Source organism: Mus caroli, unplaced genomic scaffold (assembly GCF_978045245.1).
Source record: "Mus caroli unplaced genomic scaffold, Mus_caroli_1 scaffold_20, whole genome shotgun sequence".
NCBI classification, from domain to species: Eukaryota; Metazoa; Chordata; class Mammalia; order Rodentia; family Muridae; genus Mus; species Mus caroli.
The window spans coordinates 35,513,474-35,530,856 of record NW_028227275.1 but is presented as its reverse complement, the minus strand read 5'-3'; the positions used below and the strand labels follow the sequence as shown (position 1 = coordinate 35,530,856).

Genomic DNA, 17,383 nt, shown 5'->3' with positions numbered 1-17,383 from the left:
ATTGAACCAAATGAATTTTTTGCTATTATGATAATGGCTACAAGCCTATGGGGGCCAGGTAGTGGATTGTGATGGTTTGAATAAAAATGGCCCCCATAGGCTAGTACATTTGAATACTTAATCTTTGAAAGATTAGAAGGATTAGGAGGTGTGTGGCCTTGTTGGAGGAAGTGTGCCACTGGGGATAGGTGGGCTTGGAGGTTTTCAAAAGCCCACATCCAGCCTAGTGTTTCCCTTTCTCTTTTCTTGGCCTGAGGGTCAGAATGCAGCTCTTAGCTACCGCTCCAGCACCTTGTGTACTGCCATGCTCCCGCCATGATGATAAGGGACTAAGCCTCTGAAACTGTAAGCAAGCTCCCACTTAAATGCTTTCTTTTTAAAGAGTGGCCTCGGTCATACTGAACAGTGGCTGAGAACAGAGTGGCACAGCTATAGAACAGTGGCCAGGACACAATTAAACGGCAAAACCAAAGGAAGGGGAGTAGAAAGGGCTTGAGATAATTCCCTGTTTGGGCTATCCACTCCTCCATAATGGAGAGTTGATTATGTTTTATTTTCCTTTGGTTTGAGGGGAGGTAAAACTGTGGAGGTGAGCGAAGTACACTGGGGTGATATCTGAGGCAGTTGAGGCTGTGCTGCCGTGTGCCTATACTGTGCACCTCTCCTTGGATGTGGGCTTAGCACGCAGCCTTGCGGTTCTCAGGGTCCAAAGCTTCCTTCACAAATTTGGTAAGATGAAGTGGTTTGCTACACCAGCATGCAAGCCTAGAGGTCACAGACTATGCTAGGAGAAGTAATTATGCACTGTAATGGGCAATTACTGATAATGGCCTTCTGGGGTGGCAGAAAATACACAGCCCCACCTTCTTGGCCGGAACGAACATTGAATAGCACATTAACTTTATAGCAAGCTTAAAGTTCGGCCCTGGAACTGCAGCCCCCACTGCCCCACTCCCATATAAATAAAAATCTGTCTTTGGGAAAGCGCTGTAGCAGCAGCATTAAGTGAAAAGCAGAGAGGAGGGGGGTGGGGCTGGGAACGTGGGATGTTGGAAAGGGAAGGAACAGAGAGCTGTGCCCCACCTGGTGGAATATGTCACTCAGGGTCGTCCCTGTTCCCAAGAGTGCACAGTGAGTGGTTGTTGCTCTCCTGGCACCAGATTTATGTTTGACATTTAAAATAGCCCTGTCACGACTGCCTTGTGGGAGAAGCAGATTGTTCCCGCGCTTCCTGATTACGGCTTTAGGGAGGGATATCACACTGACTGCGCTCAAGGCTACTGTCTGACCTCTGAGAAGGCCAGGAGGAGAGGTCTGTGCTCGTTCGGAGTCTGGTTGCCTTTGGAAGGCCCTGCAGGTGCAGGCAAGCCTCCTATAGTGGCCTAATGAGGAACACTTGGAACAAGGACTTTTGCCTGGAGTTCTTTGATGGCTTTCTGGCTGGACAGCCAGAAAGAGAGTGTTATGACTGTGCTGGGGTCAAGATAACAGTACTAGTGATTTCAGAACACTTTCCATAGGCTAGAGCCTACATACTAGACACATATAGACTGTTTGTTTGTTTGTTTTGGTTTTTTGAGACAGGGTTTCTCTGTATAGCCCTGGCTGTCCTGGAACTCACTCTCTAGACCAGGCTGGCCTCAAACTCATAAATCCGCCTGCCCCTGCCTCCCAAGTGCTGGGATTAAAGGCATGCGCCACTATACTCGGCTATGTATAGACTTTTTATACATTCCTATCCATTATGCCCATCTATTAATACAATACGTAACGTAATTATGTTAGGCTCTGAGATGTGAAAAAGTCAAAGTGCTTTCCTGATGGATACGTGGTGGTAGATTCCAGAACTGGTTCAGCAGTTTGACTCAGAGTGGATGCTCTCACCCTGAGGGTCGTTGTCTGGTCATCTGTAGTAACAGTGATTCAGGCTTATGGATTAGGCTAGGGTTAGGCTAGAGATGATGCATTGGGATTTCATTGCTTAGAGAGCCACCTTAGAATGAGAGGCTAGGCTCCAGCTGCTAGAAAAAGAAGTGTCTAGAAGGCAGACGTTTTCAAACATTTCAGTTGCAGAACCCCTTAGCAGGTTTAAAGACTGTTGAGCGTCTCATGAACCTTTGCTTATGTGCGACCCCTCTCTTGATACCACACAAAGACTGAAGTTGAGAAATTTAAAAGTTATCTTCTAAAATTAGAGCGTCTGTCTTAGTTAGGATGTCTGTTGCTGGGAAGAGACGCCATAACCACCGCAACTCTTAAACAACAAAACGTTTATTTGAGGCTGGCTTATTGTTTCAAAGGATTAATCTTTGTTCAACATGGTGGCATCTTGTAGGCAGACTTGGTGCTGGAGGAGCCAAGAGTTCTACATCGTGATTCAAAGGCAGCAGATGGAAACTCTCCCAGGACTGGGCATAGCTTGAGCATGACAGACAGACAGACAGCTTGAGCACGACAGACAGACACTCTCTCTCTCTCTCTCTCTCTCTTTCTTCAAAGCCCATCTCCCTAGTGACATACTTCCTCCAGCAAGGCCACACCTACTCCAACAAAGCCATAAGTTCGAGGCCAGCCTGGTCTATAAAGTGAGTTCCAGGACAGCCAGGGCTATACAGAGAAACCCTGTCTCAAAACAACAACAACAACAGAAAAACCCTGTCTCGAAACAACAACAAAACAAAACAAAACAAACAAACAAAAAGGCCATAACTCCAAACCGTGATCCTCCCCATGGGCCATGCACTCAAATGCATGAGTCTGTGGGGGTCAAACCTAGTCAAGCCACCAATCACTAATTAAGAAAATGCCCTGCAGGCTTGCCTAGAGCCCTATCTTATGGAGAGGTGTTTTCTTAATTGAGGTTTCCTCCTCAGATGACTTTAGCTTGTGTCAAGTTGACATAAAACTAGTTAGCATGGGTGCATGCCTTTAATCCCAGCACTGGAGGCAGAGGCAGGAGGATTTCTGAGTTCGAGGCCAGCCTGGTCTACAAAGTGAGTTCCAGGACAGCCAGGGCTATAAAGAGAAACCCTGTCCTGGAAAAAAAAAAACAACAAAAAACCCTAGCCAGCACAATAGCCAATAGAAATGTGGGGAGGGAAGAGTTTATTTGTCTTACCTGTTGCCCTGACAACAGTCCCATCAGTGAGGGATGTCAGCAGGAGCACAAGCAGGAACCTGGAGGCCGTGGAGGGATGCTGTTTACTGACTTGCTCCCCATGACTTGTTCAGCCTGCTTTCTTACACTATCCACAACTACTAAACCAAGGGTGGCACTGCCCTTAGGGGGCTGAACCCTCCCACATTAATCAAGAAAATGCCCCCCCAACAAATTTGCTTATAGACCAGTCTGATGGAGGTAATCCCTCAATATTGTTTTCCTATTTCTAGACAATTTTAGCTTGTATCAAGTTGACAGTAAACAAAACAAAATACAACAACTATGCAACTACACAGCATGATAAGCCCATTAACTGCTAACATAGTATTTTGATGAAAAATCCCTTCAGATACTCAGGACAGTACCTGTATATATGTCTTCAGATCTCCTTTCTCTCTGGGTGGTATAGCTGGGTCTGCACAAATGGTCACTTCATGTTTGCTCGAGACAGGTTTACTGTGTATCTCAAGCTGGTCTGGAACTTAAGTGTGTTACAGTCCTCAAGTTTCCTGCCTGCACAGCAGAATTGATTAATCCCATTTCCCACATGCACTCCCATGGACCACAGCTTCACCAGACAGGCTGTGACCAGCTCTTTCATTGCTTGTTTAAAAGTTCTGATTCTAGCAGTTCAGTCGCTGAGGGTTTCCTGGTCACACCAGCTTTCTGTAAGGAGCTGGACGGGGTGAAGGCCCCCATCTGCATGTTGAGAGCTACATCACAGCTTCTCTCTAAAGGCTGTCTTCTGCTTTTACCATCTCCCTCTTATCCTCTTTTTGATCTAATGCCATCACCTAATCAGAGCCTAACCATCTCCCTCTTATCCATCTGCTCTTGAATCTAATGCCATCACCTAATCAGAGCCTAAGGCGGAGGATGCTTGCCTATCTCCCTCTCTTGTTGCAGTTGCTCCTTTACACAGCTTCCTACTTGTCTGCCATCTGGGACTCATATGAATTTCCAACTATACTCAACAAGAAACCCTACAATCTCTGTGGCTGCTTGCTGACAGTCTCCACCCTTGGGCACTAAGAGGGCACAGTTCAAAGACTGCAGAATTTCCTCTAAACCTTTTAACTCTTTACAAGGCATCTCCACGTTCACACGGTGGACTCTGCTCATTAAGCAGGCATGCCACCCCATACCACATACACGAAGACTGTCACCCAGGGGTTTCTCCTACAGACACTCCTATTTCTATTTCTATTTCTTTTTCTCGTTCTTTTTCTTTTTCTTTTGCTTTCTTTTTCTTTTTCTTGACACTCCTATTTCTGATGGCTCTTCCTTAGTTGCATGTCCCACTAGTCCTGACAAGAACCGTGTAACCACTGTCATAGCACAAAGGCACATTCACACACATCGTGCAGGAAAGGACAACTCTAATGGAATCTCCTCCAAAGATGGTCGCCTTAGCTCTCTCTCTCTCTCTCTCTCTCTCTCTCTCTCTCTCTCTCTCTCTCTCTCTCTCTCTCTCTCTCTCTCTCTCTCTCAGCCTTAGCTCCGTACCTTGCTTCTCACAGCAAGGACCATGCACTCACAAGGATCTCCCCAACAGATCTCAAGTTCTGTCATGCTCCAGCTATGTTGTGTGGCAAAACTTTTTCGGGAGAGACACAATATACACATCTGCTCACTCCAGATAGGGACCCCACAACAGACCAAAGTAGAGAAACCACCGAAATCCAATTTGGTGAACCAGTGAGTTTTATTAGGCTTATAGATGTATGGGTGAGGGGTTACTTAGAGGAGAAAAATGACTTAGAGACAGCTGTGTCACCAAGACCCACCCAAGCATGTGTGACAGCTCACAGAAGCTAGGAAGCTGGAATGTACTGCACAGCCTGCAGGTTGCTCAACAGGTTGGAGAGTGCCCTTTGCAGGTGCCTTAGTCCGTCTGAGGGCTTCTGAGCTCATCTTGGCTAACAGTATGTTCAGCTCAGCTTCAGGCTTAATTGTCTGGAAGGGAGGCCAGTGAGTCTGCTAAGCGTCAGGGACTTCCTGAAGCAGTCGAATTGTTTACCTTCTTGCCTACAGTGTGGAATGTTTCAGTCTTTAAGAAAACAGTTTTTAAAACAACCTGTCTGTTCAGCATCCTTCATGGTTTAGATGACTCAGTAGTACCTCAGTGTGGGACATTTCAGAAGTTGATTAATCTGGACCTGGGAATACCCTACAGAATGTTATTTAAAAAGACAAAACCAAAAAATGGTAGCTAGTTTGTCTTTCTGCTCCAGGGAGGAACATCCCAGTTTCAGCCCCCAGATCCATGGAAAGTCATCTTCAAAGAACAGGGATCTCCTAGTTCTAAGTTCATAGCAGTTAGTGAAAGGTAATCTTAGGTTTCAGATTTCTGGTGAAGGTTTTGCCTGCCTGGCAACACAGAATTCTGAAGCTAAGTGGAACACACATTTGCCAAAGTATGGGATTTCAGATATAAAAGACAGTACTCATTGCGAATCAAGCTTTGAAGTTTGCAGGTAAATTTCTCATTTGTGGTCCTTTTCTGCACAAGCAGAAGTGGGTATAATTTCAAGTTTATAGAGGTTTCAACCTGCAACAATGCTGGGAATCCTGACACTAGAGAAGAGAAGGGAAAGCCTTCACCCACCTTAAAATGAATTACTGGTTAACTACTATTAATATGCTGCAGGCCCAGAGACCAGCATATAACACTCCAAGATCAATAAGGCTGTTTATCATGTGTGGGTATTGATCTCTCATGAAGGAGTGAAATCATATTTCACAAAGAATATGTTAGTACAAAAAAAAAGTAACAGGACTCTGAAGGCTTGTCAGGAAATTAGATGTCTAGAAGGTGACATCATGACTGAGCCACGTGTAAGCATTGGAGTGGCAGGTGGTGGCCTCACGAGTCCCATGTCTGCGGATGAGTGCATAGAGACCGGGAGCTCAGAGTGTATGTGGCAGAGCCCACTTCTCCTGCTTCCACTGCCTTTCCAGCTGGATTTGGTCCTGCTGATCAGGACTGTATGTTAATAGCCATAACACTTGAAACATCAGAGTTTCTGGGTGTGGTGGTGTGTTGCCTGTGATCACGGCACTTATAAGACTGAGGGATGAAAGTCACAGATTTTGATGCCAAGCTTGATTACATAATGAGACAAAAAACAAACATGAGTGTCTGATCAACGAGCAAGAAGGCCCTGGGCTCAGTCCCCAGCAGTGGGGAGAAGGGACTAACTTTCTGTTGCCGTGTGTATCGTGACAGAGGACCTGCAGGTAGATGATCCTGTAAGGAGTCATGGGTTAAGAAAAGTACTATCTTTTCTTGGGCTTGATGCCATGGGCTATTTCTTACTAATACCGTTAAGCAATCTTGGCCAGTTTCCATACCAGAAAGACAGTGGCATTTAGTTTCAGATTTTTCAACACCCTCATTAAGATAGTTCTTTTACAGTCCATGTCTCTGATCTTTGTATTAGTAATGTTGACTGTGTAGCTTAAAGGACCTGGGCATATGATGTCTTAGGTTTTAACACTCAGATTCAATTTTCAGTTAAAGGTGGAAATTTCAGATATTAGTAAAAGTGTCAGAACTCCCAGAGCTGGAGTTACAGACAATGATAAACTGCCATGTGGGTGCTGGCAATTGAACCTGAGTCCTCCGGTAGAGCAGCCAGTGCTCTTAGCAGCTGAGACATCTCTCTAGGCCCCAGTTTGAAATCTTTTTTTTTTTTTTTTTTTTTGGTTTTTCGATACAGGGTTTCTCTGTGTAGCCCTGGCTGTCCTGGAACTCACTCTGTAGACTAGGCTGGCCTCGAACTCAGAAATCCACCTGCCTCTGCCTCCCAAGTGCTGGGATTAAAGGCATGTGCCCCTACGCCCAGCCCCCAGTTGGAAATCTTAATGTCAGGCTTTCTACCACTTACCGGGATACTTAGTCTGACTTAGATGGTGACCCTTCCGTGTTGGGGAGAATGCCCTTCGGTTGGTAGTCCTTGGGCGCTCTGCCATGATTGTGGTGAGTAGGGAAGGCAGACTGGTCATAGGTGTTTGTTACGGCAGTTTCTTCTCAGGCTGGAGTGCATATGGCATGTGATCTCGGCATTGTGCAGTAGTGGAAGGGAAACTGATGGCTTTCCTGGTCCTGAGACTTAGAAACTCTCAGACTCAGGCCTTTGTGGGGGGAACTCACATCTTCCTCTGTTGATCTCGGTGTTACCCTGCCTGCTAGCCCTTCTCATCTGCTCACTGCTCATGGGACATTCTTTTCTCTCTGTGTAACTCTTCATATTTTCCTCCTTGTGAGTGGTGAGTGTCCTCCACCTCCCTAAGTCATTTCCATCTCAGCTCATCCTTCCAGAAGCCTCGATGACACTCCCCACCCCTTCAGTACAGTCACCTGGGGAATGTGCCTATACTATTATGGTGGCACAGAAGTCTCAAAACACAAGAATATCACTCAGTGTCACTCAGGAGCTGGCATGCACAAGGTTCTGGGTTCCATCCTCTCTGTGTGTCTCTGTGTGTCTGTCTGTCTGTGTGTTGTGTGTGTGTGTCTGTCTATATCTCTAAAAGAATAAAGTAAAAGTTAAACAACTATGATGCTATGGTATTGAGCCCTGACTAATACTACCTATTAGTCAGGCAAGGCCGTTGTTCCTGATTGAGAGATCAGACTGGAAGCAGCAGAGCTGGCAGTTATCCCTTGGGTGCTGTTGTCAGCCCATGGGGTTTTTCATACAGCAGTAGTATGGTCATTAAAGCTGGGAACCAACCGTGAAGCTGAGTGTGACATTGACCAAGTTTTAGTTGGGAACACTAAAATAAAGAATTCCGAGCTGGAGGTGTAACGTTGCGGTGCAGTGCCTGCCCGTTCACTGTGTGCTAGAAGCCCTGGGTTCAGTCTCTGGCAACACTTCCCAAGGCACGCATGCATGCGCACACGCACACATCTCATAAAGAGTTGATGGTTCATGTAGAGATTTTTTTTTTTAAATGAACTCTTGGGGCGTTTAGTGATTTGGGGGTGTAAAATTGGTGGCAACAAAATTTGGGTAAGCAGGGAAATGACAGCATTGTTAACTAAGGACAAACGGCTGAAGCAAAGCACGTTATGCTTTGACCCGACCTAGCGTTTTAAACTTGAGGTTTGCTATGCTGTTTATTGAAGCCATTGTCTTGTTACCGCTATCATTTTGTTCCTTGATAAACTGAGGCCCGATGGGAGGAGCTGACCCATTTGCTGGCAGAGAATCACAAAGTGTGTTGAGTCTCAGCCTTAGAGTCTGGACACTTCGGGTTTTGATTTCTTTCTTTGCCTGCTTTGTTTTCTTTAGTGAAACCCTGGCTTTTGTAGGCCCTAAGGTGTCGCCAGGTTTTATACCACAGGGACAGGTATAAATGTTTAATGTGCCTGAGATTGCGTGGGGAATGACCCAACAATGCTCAGGGCTGGATGGTTGACCACTTTATCCCTTTCTTGTTTCAAATGTCTGCATGGCTTGTCATTTCTGAGAAGTTTGTGTTGCTTTTGTAAGCAGATAAAGAATAAAGGACCCAACACTAAAAATAAAAGAATTATAGATAAAAAAAGACCAATAATGCCAACAGGATCTTTTATTTATGTTTTAATGTGTATATGTGAGAGGCTCTGTGCTTTTATGTTCACAGTGTGTGTGTGCCTGATGCCTGCAGAGGCCAGAAGAGGGCATTGGATCCCTCGGAACTGGAGTTACAGGTTGTTGCGTGCTGCCATGTGGGTGCTGGGAACTGAACCCAGGTCCTTTGCAAGAGCAGTGGGTGCTCTGTGACCCATGAGTCATCGCTCCACTCCCACTTTGTTGTTTTGAGTAAGAAAAGAGTTGAGAGAAGAAAGGAAATCCATGATGGTGCAGTTCCAGGAGCCCGCAGTGTGTATTTGGATCCTGTCTGGGAAGGAGGCTGCAGTCTTTTTTTTTTTTTTTTTTGGTTTTTTGAGACAGGGTTTCTCTGTGCAGCCCTGGCTGTCCTGGAACTCACTTTGTAGACCAGGCTGGCCTTGAACTCAGAAATCCGCCTGCCTCTGCCTCCCGAGTGCTAGGATTAAAGGCGTGCGCCACCACGCCCGGCTGAGGCTGCAGTCTTTAAGGTTGTATGATGGCTTCAGTTTGTAGTCTTGGCCCAGACTTCCCAGAGCGTGCTCTTTGAGTGCACACACCCTCCCTTGCACGCTTTCTCTTTCTCCTTCTACACTTTTATCCAGGATCTCCTGCCGTCCCCCACCCCATCCCCACGCTGAGTGCTTTTGTGACGTTGTGTTGGAGATTTCTCCCAGTGCTGCTTCTTCATGCCTTGGGATACTGAGCCCTTCTCTGTGTCTCAGCTATGAAGTTTTAAGGGCTGGTGGTTCTTGGAGCTTTAGGCTTTACTTCATATTTATCCCTGATGCTGTACTACTTAAAAAGTCACTGTTGACTGCTCTCTTCAGTAAACGCTCACTGCTCTGGGTCTGGGGTTACGCTAGGCACAGGGAGTACACGGGCAGCATGCAAGTCTGGGGCTCCTTGCAGGATCTTATCTGGTCATTCGCCGCCTTCATCTGTCTCTTGATTGCTTTCTTTCTCTTTCTTTCCTTCTTTCTTCCTTGGTTTTCTTTTTTTCTCCCTGAGACAAGGGTTCTCTGTGTAACCCTGGCTGACCTAGAACTCATTCTGCAGACAGGGCTGGTCTTGAACTCACAGAGATCTGCCTTCTGCTTGCTTTCTTGTTCCAGGCTGTGTAGCAGGCCAGGTGCTGTTGCTTCCTTCATTCAGACCAGAACAGAAAATCTCAAAGACTGTCTTCATCTTGATCCTCTCTGGGTTTACGTGGTTTCTGGATTTACTTGGTTTTGGATTTCTGTGGTTTCTGGGTTTACGTAGTTTTTGGATTTACGTGGTTTCTGCGCATCGGTTGCCACTGCAGCTGAACCCTCTGGCAATCGGTGCCAGCTTTGGCTTCCGGGATGCTGCATTCTGTTCGCTTCAGTTCATGCCTTGGCTCCACCCCACTCCCCAGATGTAACCGTTGCTGGGTGGTGATTTCTGGGTCTCAGCCTCCAGCCTCAGTGGCTCCCAGGAAGTCTCAAGATGCGTCCTTTCTTGTAGCCCTGTACCTCATGCCCTGTGGCTTAGAGTAAACAGAACACAGCCCTGCGTCACTCTGCTACACTCAGACTCCTATGCCTCATCCCCCTTTATCCTTAGTCCTCACACCCCCTCACCTCCCACTTCATTTCCACGCCCCACACGTTCCTGTATTGGGCTACCCCTTACATTTGTACTCTAATCTGGCCTCTGACTGGTCTTGTGTTGCTCCCGGGTTCTCTCATCTCTCCTTCACTTTTCCCCGAGAATTTGCATCAGGTGAAGCTCCCATAGCATGGCTCCGTTGGTCTGCTCCTGGTCCACAGTCCTGGTCTATACTAAAGAATACCGTATCTACCATGGAAGGAGGTAAAAGGAACTGTATGCTCTCAAACTCAGCCCCTTACTGAGTTCCTGGGGTGACGTTAACGTTATCACATGGTAAGAATTCATAGGTTAATTGGGTCTGATCTCCAGTTCCTTGATGTTTGACTCCGGTCATGTCATTTACCCTACCTCAAAAGTGACTTGATATTCCCAGGGAAAATAACCTAGCCAAGGGTATTTCAGCTTTGCCATCAGCACAGAGCCGGCCTTATGACTGAAGAAGCAGGGGAGGACGTCTCCCTTGCACTCCAGGTTCTTGGTTTATCTTGAACGTGAGGCACAGCTGAGCTGTAGAGGGCAAGATCTGTGGACCACCTACATTAAATCTTACGACCTCACTCATTCCTTTATTGATTTACATCCCAAACGCTGCCCCTTAACCACATCTTTTTATTTTATTTTATTTTCTCTCTTCTCTTTTAGAGGGACGCATGCTCATCCAGGATATTCCTGCTGTCACCAGCAGAGGGCATATGGAGAACACATCTGACCTGGTATCAGACCCCGCCTACTACAGCAGCTTTTACCAGCCTTCTCTGTTTCCTTACTACAACAATCTGTACAACTACCCCCAGTATTCCGTGGCCTTATCTGCTGAGTCCTCCTCAGGGGAGGTGGGGAATTCCCTCGGGGGATCCCCCGTGAAGAACAGCCTGCGGAGTCTCCCAGCACCTTACGTGCCTGCTCAGACTGGAAACCAGTGGCAGGTATGACCCTGAGTTAATGGGATATGTGAAACACGCATGCATGGAAGAGCACATGCGTGCACACCCTGTACCACGCACATGCTCCGTTCAGCACACACGTAATCACAGTATGATGTGATGCACACTGGCCTATCTTTTCTATCTGTTAATGTCAGCAAAGATGGGCTGCAGGGACTCGGGAAGGAATTGTGTATGTTTTTTAGGGTTCGTTTTCAGTTTTAGTTTTTCTCACATTGTCATTTTGCAGAAATACCCAGCTGCCCAGAGTTAGGTATATCTGAGGCCCCATCTCCTCCAGCCTTCTCTACCTTGGAGTAGCTGAGAATATGTTAGGTGCAGCTTCCTGGGTGGCAGTCATCTCCCAACAAACCCTGTTCATCAAGGTTCTCCTGTTTTTCTTTTTGAAAATACTAATACTCAGGTCATCCCAGACTGGCCTCAAACTCACCAAGATCGGCCTGTCTCTGTAGTTGAACCTCGGCTGTGGGGTGGATCCCCTATAAATGCGCAGGCTCTTGGTTGCTTAGGGCTTAGAGTCATTGCCTAAGCCCTCCGTTTTCTGTTGAAATCTTCTTGGAACTCTCTTCTGCTTTTCTTCACCTATGCAGGTGAGAAACAAGCACCAGTGTCTTGAAGAGAGCTGTTGTTTTAGGTGGCCAAGGGTAGAGCATCCATGTGTTCCTGAAATACTCAGTCCACAGTCACCGTCTAACATAAACTTTATCTCAGAAGTTTGAAGTTACTTTGGGAATCTGCACAATTTTCTGTCAGTGTGATGGCACATAAGGCACAAGGAGGGACATTCTCAATGTATGCATAACAGAGAATGATCCAGGGAGACCGAATAAAGGACTGGGATGTGGCAGGGCTCTCTTAAGCCTCGCATCACCAACTGTGAACACAACTTGACTTTTAAAAATGTTTCAGTCATGCCTGCAAAATTCTTACATCCAAATAAGCCATCATAGCTATAAGCTGCCAATTTGCAAAATAAATACCAAATGCAGATCAGCAAGTGACTAGTAGGAGACCTGATAAAGGTCCCCAGGGTTTTCATGCCACCCTGTTCTCCTGCAGAGAGCTGCAGAGACGCTGAGTGGGACGCTGAGTGAGGGAAACCGAGCGCAGGTTAAGGAGCAGGAGTTGTGTCTTAGTTAGGGTTTTACTGCTGTGAACAGACACCATGACCAAGGCAAGTTTTATAAAAAAAAACAACAACATTTAATTGGGGCTGGCTTACAGGTTCAGAGGTTCAGTCCATTATCATCAAGGTGGGAGCATGGCAGTATCCAGGCTGGCATGGTGCAGGAGGAGCTGAGAGTTCTATGTCTTCATCCAAAGGCTGCTAGTGGAAGACTGACTTCCAGGCAACTAGGGTGAGGATCTTATACCCACACCCACAGTGACACACCCATTCCAACCAGGTCACACCTATTCCAACAAGGCCACACCTTCAGATGGTGCCACTCCCTGGTCCAAGGATATACAAACCATCACAAGTTGTAACCCTGGAAGGCCCATCCATACATACTCAGTCACAATTTTTGACTTAGCCGTGTCACCTTGAGCAGGTACTAGCTCCTTCAGGCATGCCTCCCAATAAAAGAGTTAACCATTTAAAAGCAAAATACTGTGATGTATGGATCTAAGTCTGAATGGAATGGCTTTTTATAGTTTCGAGGAAGAGTTTGATTCCTTTGGGTAGTGCTGGAGAGATGGTCCAGTGGATAAGGGTACTGACTGCTCTTCCCGAGGACCGGGGGTTCAAATCCTCATGGCAGCTCACAACTATCTGAAACTGTCATATAGACAGACATGCAGGCAAAACACCAGTGTTCATAAAAATAAAGGTAAATAAGTAAAAAAAAAAGTTAAAATGTTGCAAAGCATAGACAAACATAATAATGGCATAAATGTGTTTGTTAAGATATGTCATACGAAAGCATTAAATAGTAAGCACATACATACTAGGCATTTGTCTGGTGTTGAAGTGATAGAAATGAGGTGGCTTAACACTGTAACCTGAAGGGGTTTTATTGTTTTTGTTTTGTTTTGTTTTGTTTTGAGGCAGGATCTCACTGTGTAGTTCTGGGTAGCTTGGAGCTTGCCATGTAGACCAGGCTGACCTTGAACTTCCAAAGACCCCCACTTGCTTCTGCCTCTGGAGTGCTAGGGTCAAAGGTGCGCACCACCATGCCTGGCCCCAGAGTTGTCTCCACAGCTAGAGAGGTTATCCCGTGGGTAAAGTGCTTGCTATTCAGGCGTAAGGACCTGAGGTTTGGACACCAACATCCTCATTAAAACAAAACCCAGAAACGGTGGAATTCCCTGCTGATACTTCTGTACAATTGTGGGGTGTGAGCGGGTGGATGCCTGGGGCTTGCTAACCTGGAGTCTAGCCACATTGAGTGGACTCCAGGTTCAGCGAGAGACCCTGCTTCAAAGTATTAAGAGAGAACATGATAGAAGAAGACACCCAGTGTTGACATCTGGCCTACATGTGTACATACTTACGTGTATCTACATATAAGCATGAAAGGAAAGGAAAGGAAAGGAAAGGAAAGGAAAGGAAAGGAAAGGAAAGGAAAGGAAAGGAAAGGAAAGGAAAGGAAAGGAAAGGAAAGGAAAGGAAAGGAAAGGAAAGGAAACAACAAAGCGCGCGCGCACACACACACACACACACACACACACACAACAGCGCTATCAGAGGTGTTAAGACAGAAATGTGGGATAGATGGGAGAATGGCTATCAACTTGGTTTTGGTTTTCGGTTTTTAAAGACAGGCTTCATTTAGGCAGGACTGGGATGTACTCTGTAAGCCCAGTGGGCCTGAGCTTTGTGATCTGCCTGACTCCGTCTCTCAAGTGCTTGTATCATGGCTGTTGCAGCTCCATGCCTAGCTTCACTGTCTTAGTTTCTGGAAGGTGTGCTGGGCCTGCTCTTGGAGCATTACCTCACTTCTTGTGGGGATGGCTTCCCAGCATCCTGTCATGTTTTCTGAGGTGCCTTCAGCAGTGTGGGAAGGCCTGTGCTGCTCTCTGTTGTCTGTTCCTCTTCATGACTGTCCAAGAGCTGGTGTGGAGTCCCTGCTCCTCACATTGGACCCTGCTGCTGAGACTCAGCTTGCCTCCTCTCTACCTCTTGGGTGGATGGAATCTCTCTCTCTCTCTCTCTCTCTCTCTCTCTCTCTCTCTCTCTCTCTCTCTCTCCCGAGACAGGATTTCTTTGTATACCTTGGCTGTCTTGGAACTCACTTTGTAGACCAGGCTGTCCTCGAACTCAGAAATCCGCCTGCCTCTGCCTCCCCAGTGCTGGGATTAAAGGCGTGGGCCACCATGCCCGGCGGAGTCTCCCTTTTATACTCTGTCCCCTTTCCTTGCGACTTTCAGTGACATTGTGTGTTGCAGTGCAGTGTTGATGTTTTTCAACCAAAGACCTCTTTTGGTTTCTGTAAAGACATGTATTGTAGTAGAGACCATAATTCTATTTTAAAGGTAGACTTCTTAAAAAACAAACAGGGCATCCATTTTTGCATTTTTAAAAAAAATCCATTGATTCTTGTGTGGCTTTCTCCTGTATGCCTGGCTATAAAATCAAGCAAGCCACAGACTGTCTTAGGACCTACTAAGTGCAAAACCTATGAGGTGGGGGTGGGGAAGGAAAGATTCTCCTGAGGTGGGGGGCAGTCTTCCGGGATCCCAGAGCGTGCTACCGTGACCACCATGCAGGCTTGAGAATGGCTTTAATTGTCTCTGATCTGTCTGGAGCCTGAAGAGATTTGTGGCCCAATCATAGATTCCTGTCCTGTTGTGAAACAGGAATAACATTTGTGGCACTGGAACAAACTCAGGATGAATGGCTGCCTCTGCTGACCAGCAGTTCAATTTTGCTTCTGCATTTAATTGCCTGCAAAAGCTGTTTATGGCTGTGCGCACTCCTCCGCGGCAACATTATCTCTTAAATAAACATGTTGTACCTGGTTGACAATCGTGCATATCAAGTGAGCTGAAATAAATATGGGAGGGCTCAGAGCCGTGCCTGAGATCTCCTTCAGGCCCTCAGCCGGCGCTTTTTGGTTGGCTATTTCCAAGCGTGTTGCCACCAGACGACTGGGTTCCCGTTCCCACCACAGTCAGGGTGTGGCTGGGTGGCAGCCCTAGGGTTTTCACTCTTCTGGTGACTTTGGTCTCAGTCTGAGGCATCCCATGATAATGATTGCTCACTGACAACTGTCCACCTCACTGGAATTCATTCATGTGTTAAATAAACGTACAGTGGGACTGCCAAATGAAGTAGAAAAGCCCAATTGGGTGACTACAGTTAGCAGTAGTTCATATATTTTAGTATAGCTAGAAGAGAGAGTGATGGGTAGATACGTCAATGACCCTGGTCTGATCACTTCGCATTGTGTCTATATACGGAAGAAAGATGAAGAGGTGTTGGAAGTCCGCTATATACTCCTTGATTTGAGAGATTCAGGCAGGAAGGGAAACAGATACTGGCATATGAGGCTTGGTACAGAAAAGGCACCCTTTGTGGTGCTCCTAGGATGGTGCTCCAGCCCTCTCGGCTTGCTGAGGGCCAGAGGACCAGGCCTGGCATTTAAAAGAGCTTCCTCTGACTGCTTGCCTGCCTGGGGAAATTCTCTAAGGCCTTTGGCTTTATACTAACTCTTCCTTTTTCGCGTGGCTTAGCTCAGCGACAGCCTGTTGACGGTATGGTGAAAAGAATCGTCTTTTCAAGCCTAGGCTGTGTGGAGGTGGTCACACCCCTACCTTTACCACTGTGCAGAGCCTGTCCCACAGGAAGTGTGGCTATGTGAAGCCAAATCTTAGATCAATTCTAGTTTCCAGGACAAGTTACAATTAGCAATCCTTAAATCATTTGGCATGTGTGAGTGATGTCTGTTTTATTGTATTATTTCTAATTTGTAATTTAATATACATTAACCTAGTGTTGTATATAAAATATCGGCATAACCATTTAAGATATATTTATATAAAATACATATGAATGAATATATGAGAGGGTGGGTTGTGATCTCTCTGTGGCCCTCGCTGTCCTGGAACACTCTACATAGATCAAGTTGGCCTCAAACTCACAGAGATGTATGCCTGCTTCTTGGGTGCTGGGATTAAAGGTGTGCTCCACTAAGCCTGGCTTAGGTGTATGCTTAGGTGCCCCTATGTAGCCCAAGCTGGTCCTGAACTTGAGCTGTCTATCTTCCTGTCTTAACCTTCTAAGTGTTCAGACTATAGGCATGTACAGCTATTCCTGGCTCTCAGATACTTGTGATTTTTTTTTAAAAATTGATACTAATGGGAGGAGACACAATGCAAAGCCCGTTTTCTGAGCGGAGGATGCTCCAAGCTGCTTGCCCATCTTGTGGCCCACGTTGTCACCAGCAGGTTTGACACGTCCCACTTCCCTTTCTAGTAAAAGAACCCATCTCCTTTTCTAGAGTCAAGAGGTCAGTTGCCACTGTAGTAATTGCTTTTCTGTTGCTGTGGTAAGATAGCATGTCTAAGGCAACTTAGAAAAGGAAGTTGACTGGCCTTCTGGTTCTCGCCTGTTACAGCCCCTGAGGGTAGAACCGAGGCATGGGGGCAAGCCTCAAACCACAAGCAGGAGGCAGAGCTAAGAATGGCCTTAAAGCCCACCCAGCGACTTTGTCCAGTGAGGCCGTACCTCCTGAGCCTCCCCAATCAGCCTCCAAATGGGGACCTAGTATCTACCTGCCCAATATTTATGGGGGACATCTTATTCAAACCACCACAGTTACTGTCTACCCATACACAGACTCTGGCTTTTTTGTCAGAGAGAAACCAACAGTATTCACATGAAATCACAGGAGGATTTATAAGGCTATGTGCAATTTTAAATAATTTAAAATCCTGATAATTTAAGAAAAACAATTTCTTTCCTCAGGCAAACAGGTAAAATATCTAAATATAGTAGAGCTAACCACCCTAATTTGGTTTCTTAAAGATGAAGTACAGAGTATAACTGTCGATGCCTGAGGATTTATTTTAATTCATGTTCTATTGCTATCATATATATT

At 46.2% G+C, this 17,383-nt stretch overlaps 1 protein-coding gene across 1 annotated transcript in view; it reads left to right on the top strand.

The window, feature by feature from the left end:
* Positions 1-17,383, top strand: part of Dmrt1 (doublesex and mab-3 related transcription factor 1) — a 99,928-nt gene that overhangs the window by 28,207 nt on the left and 54,338 nt on the right. Inside the window, exon 3 of the mRNA XM_021152024.3 lies at positions 11,038-11,321. Within this exon, the coding sequence (XP_021007683.1) occupies positions 11,038-11,321 (284 nt within the window). The remainder of the gene's footprint in view (positions 1-11,037; positions 11,322-17,383) is intronic.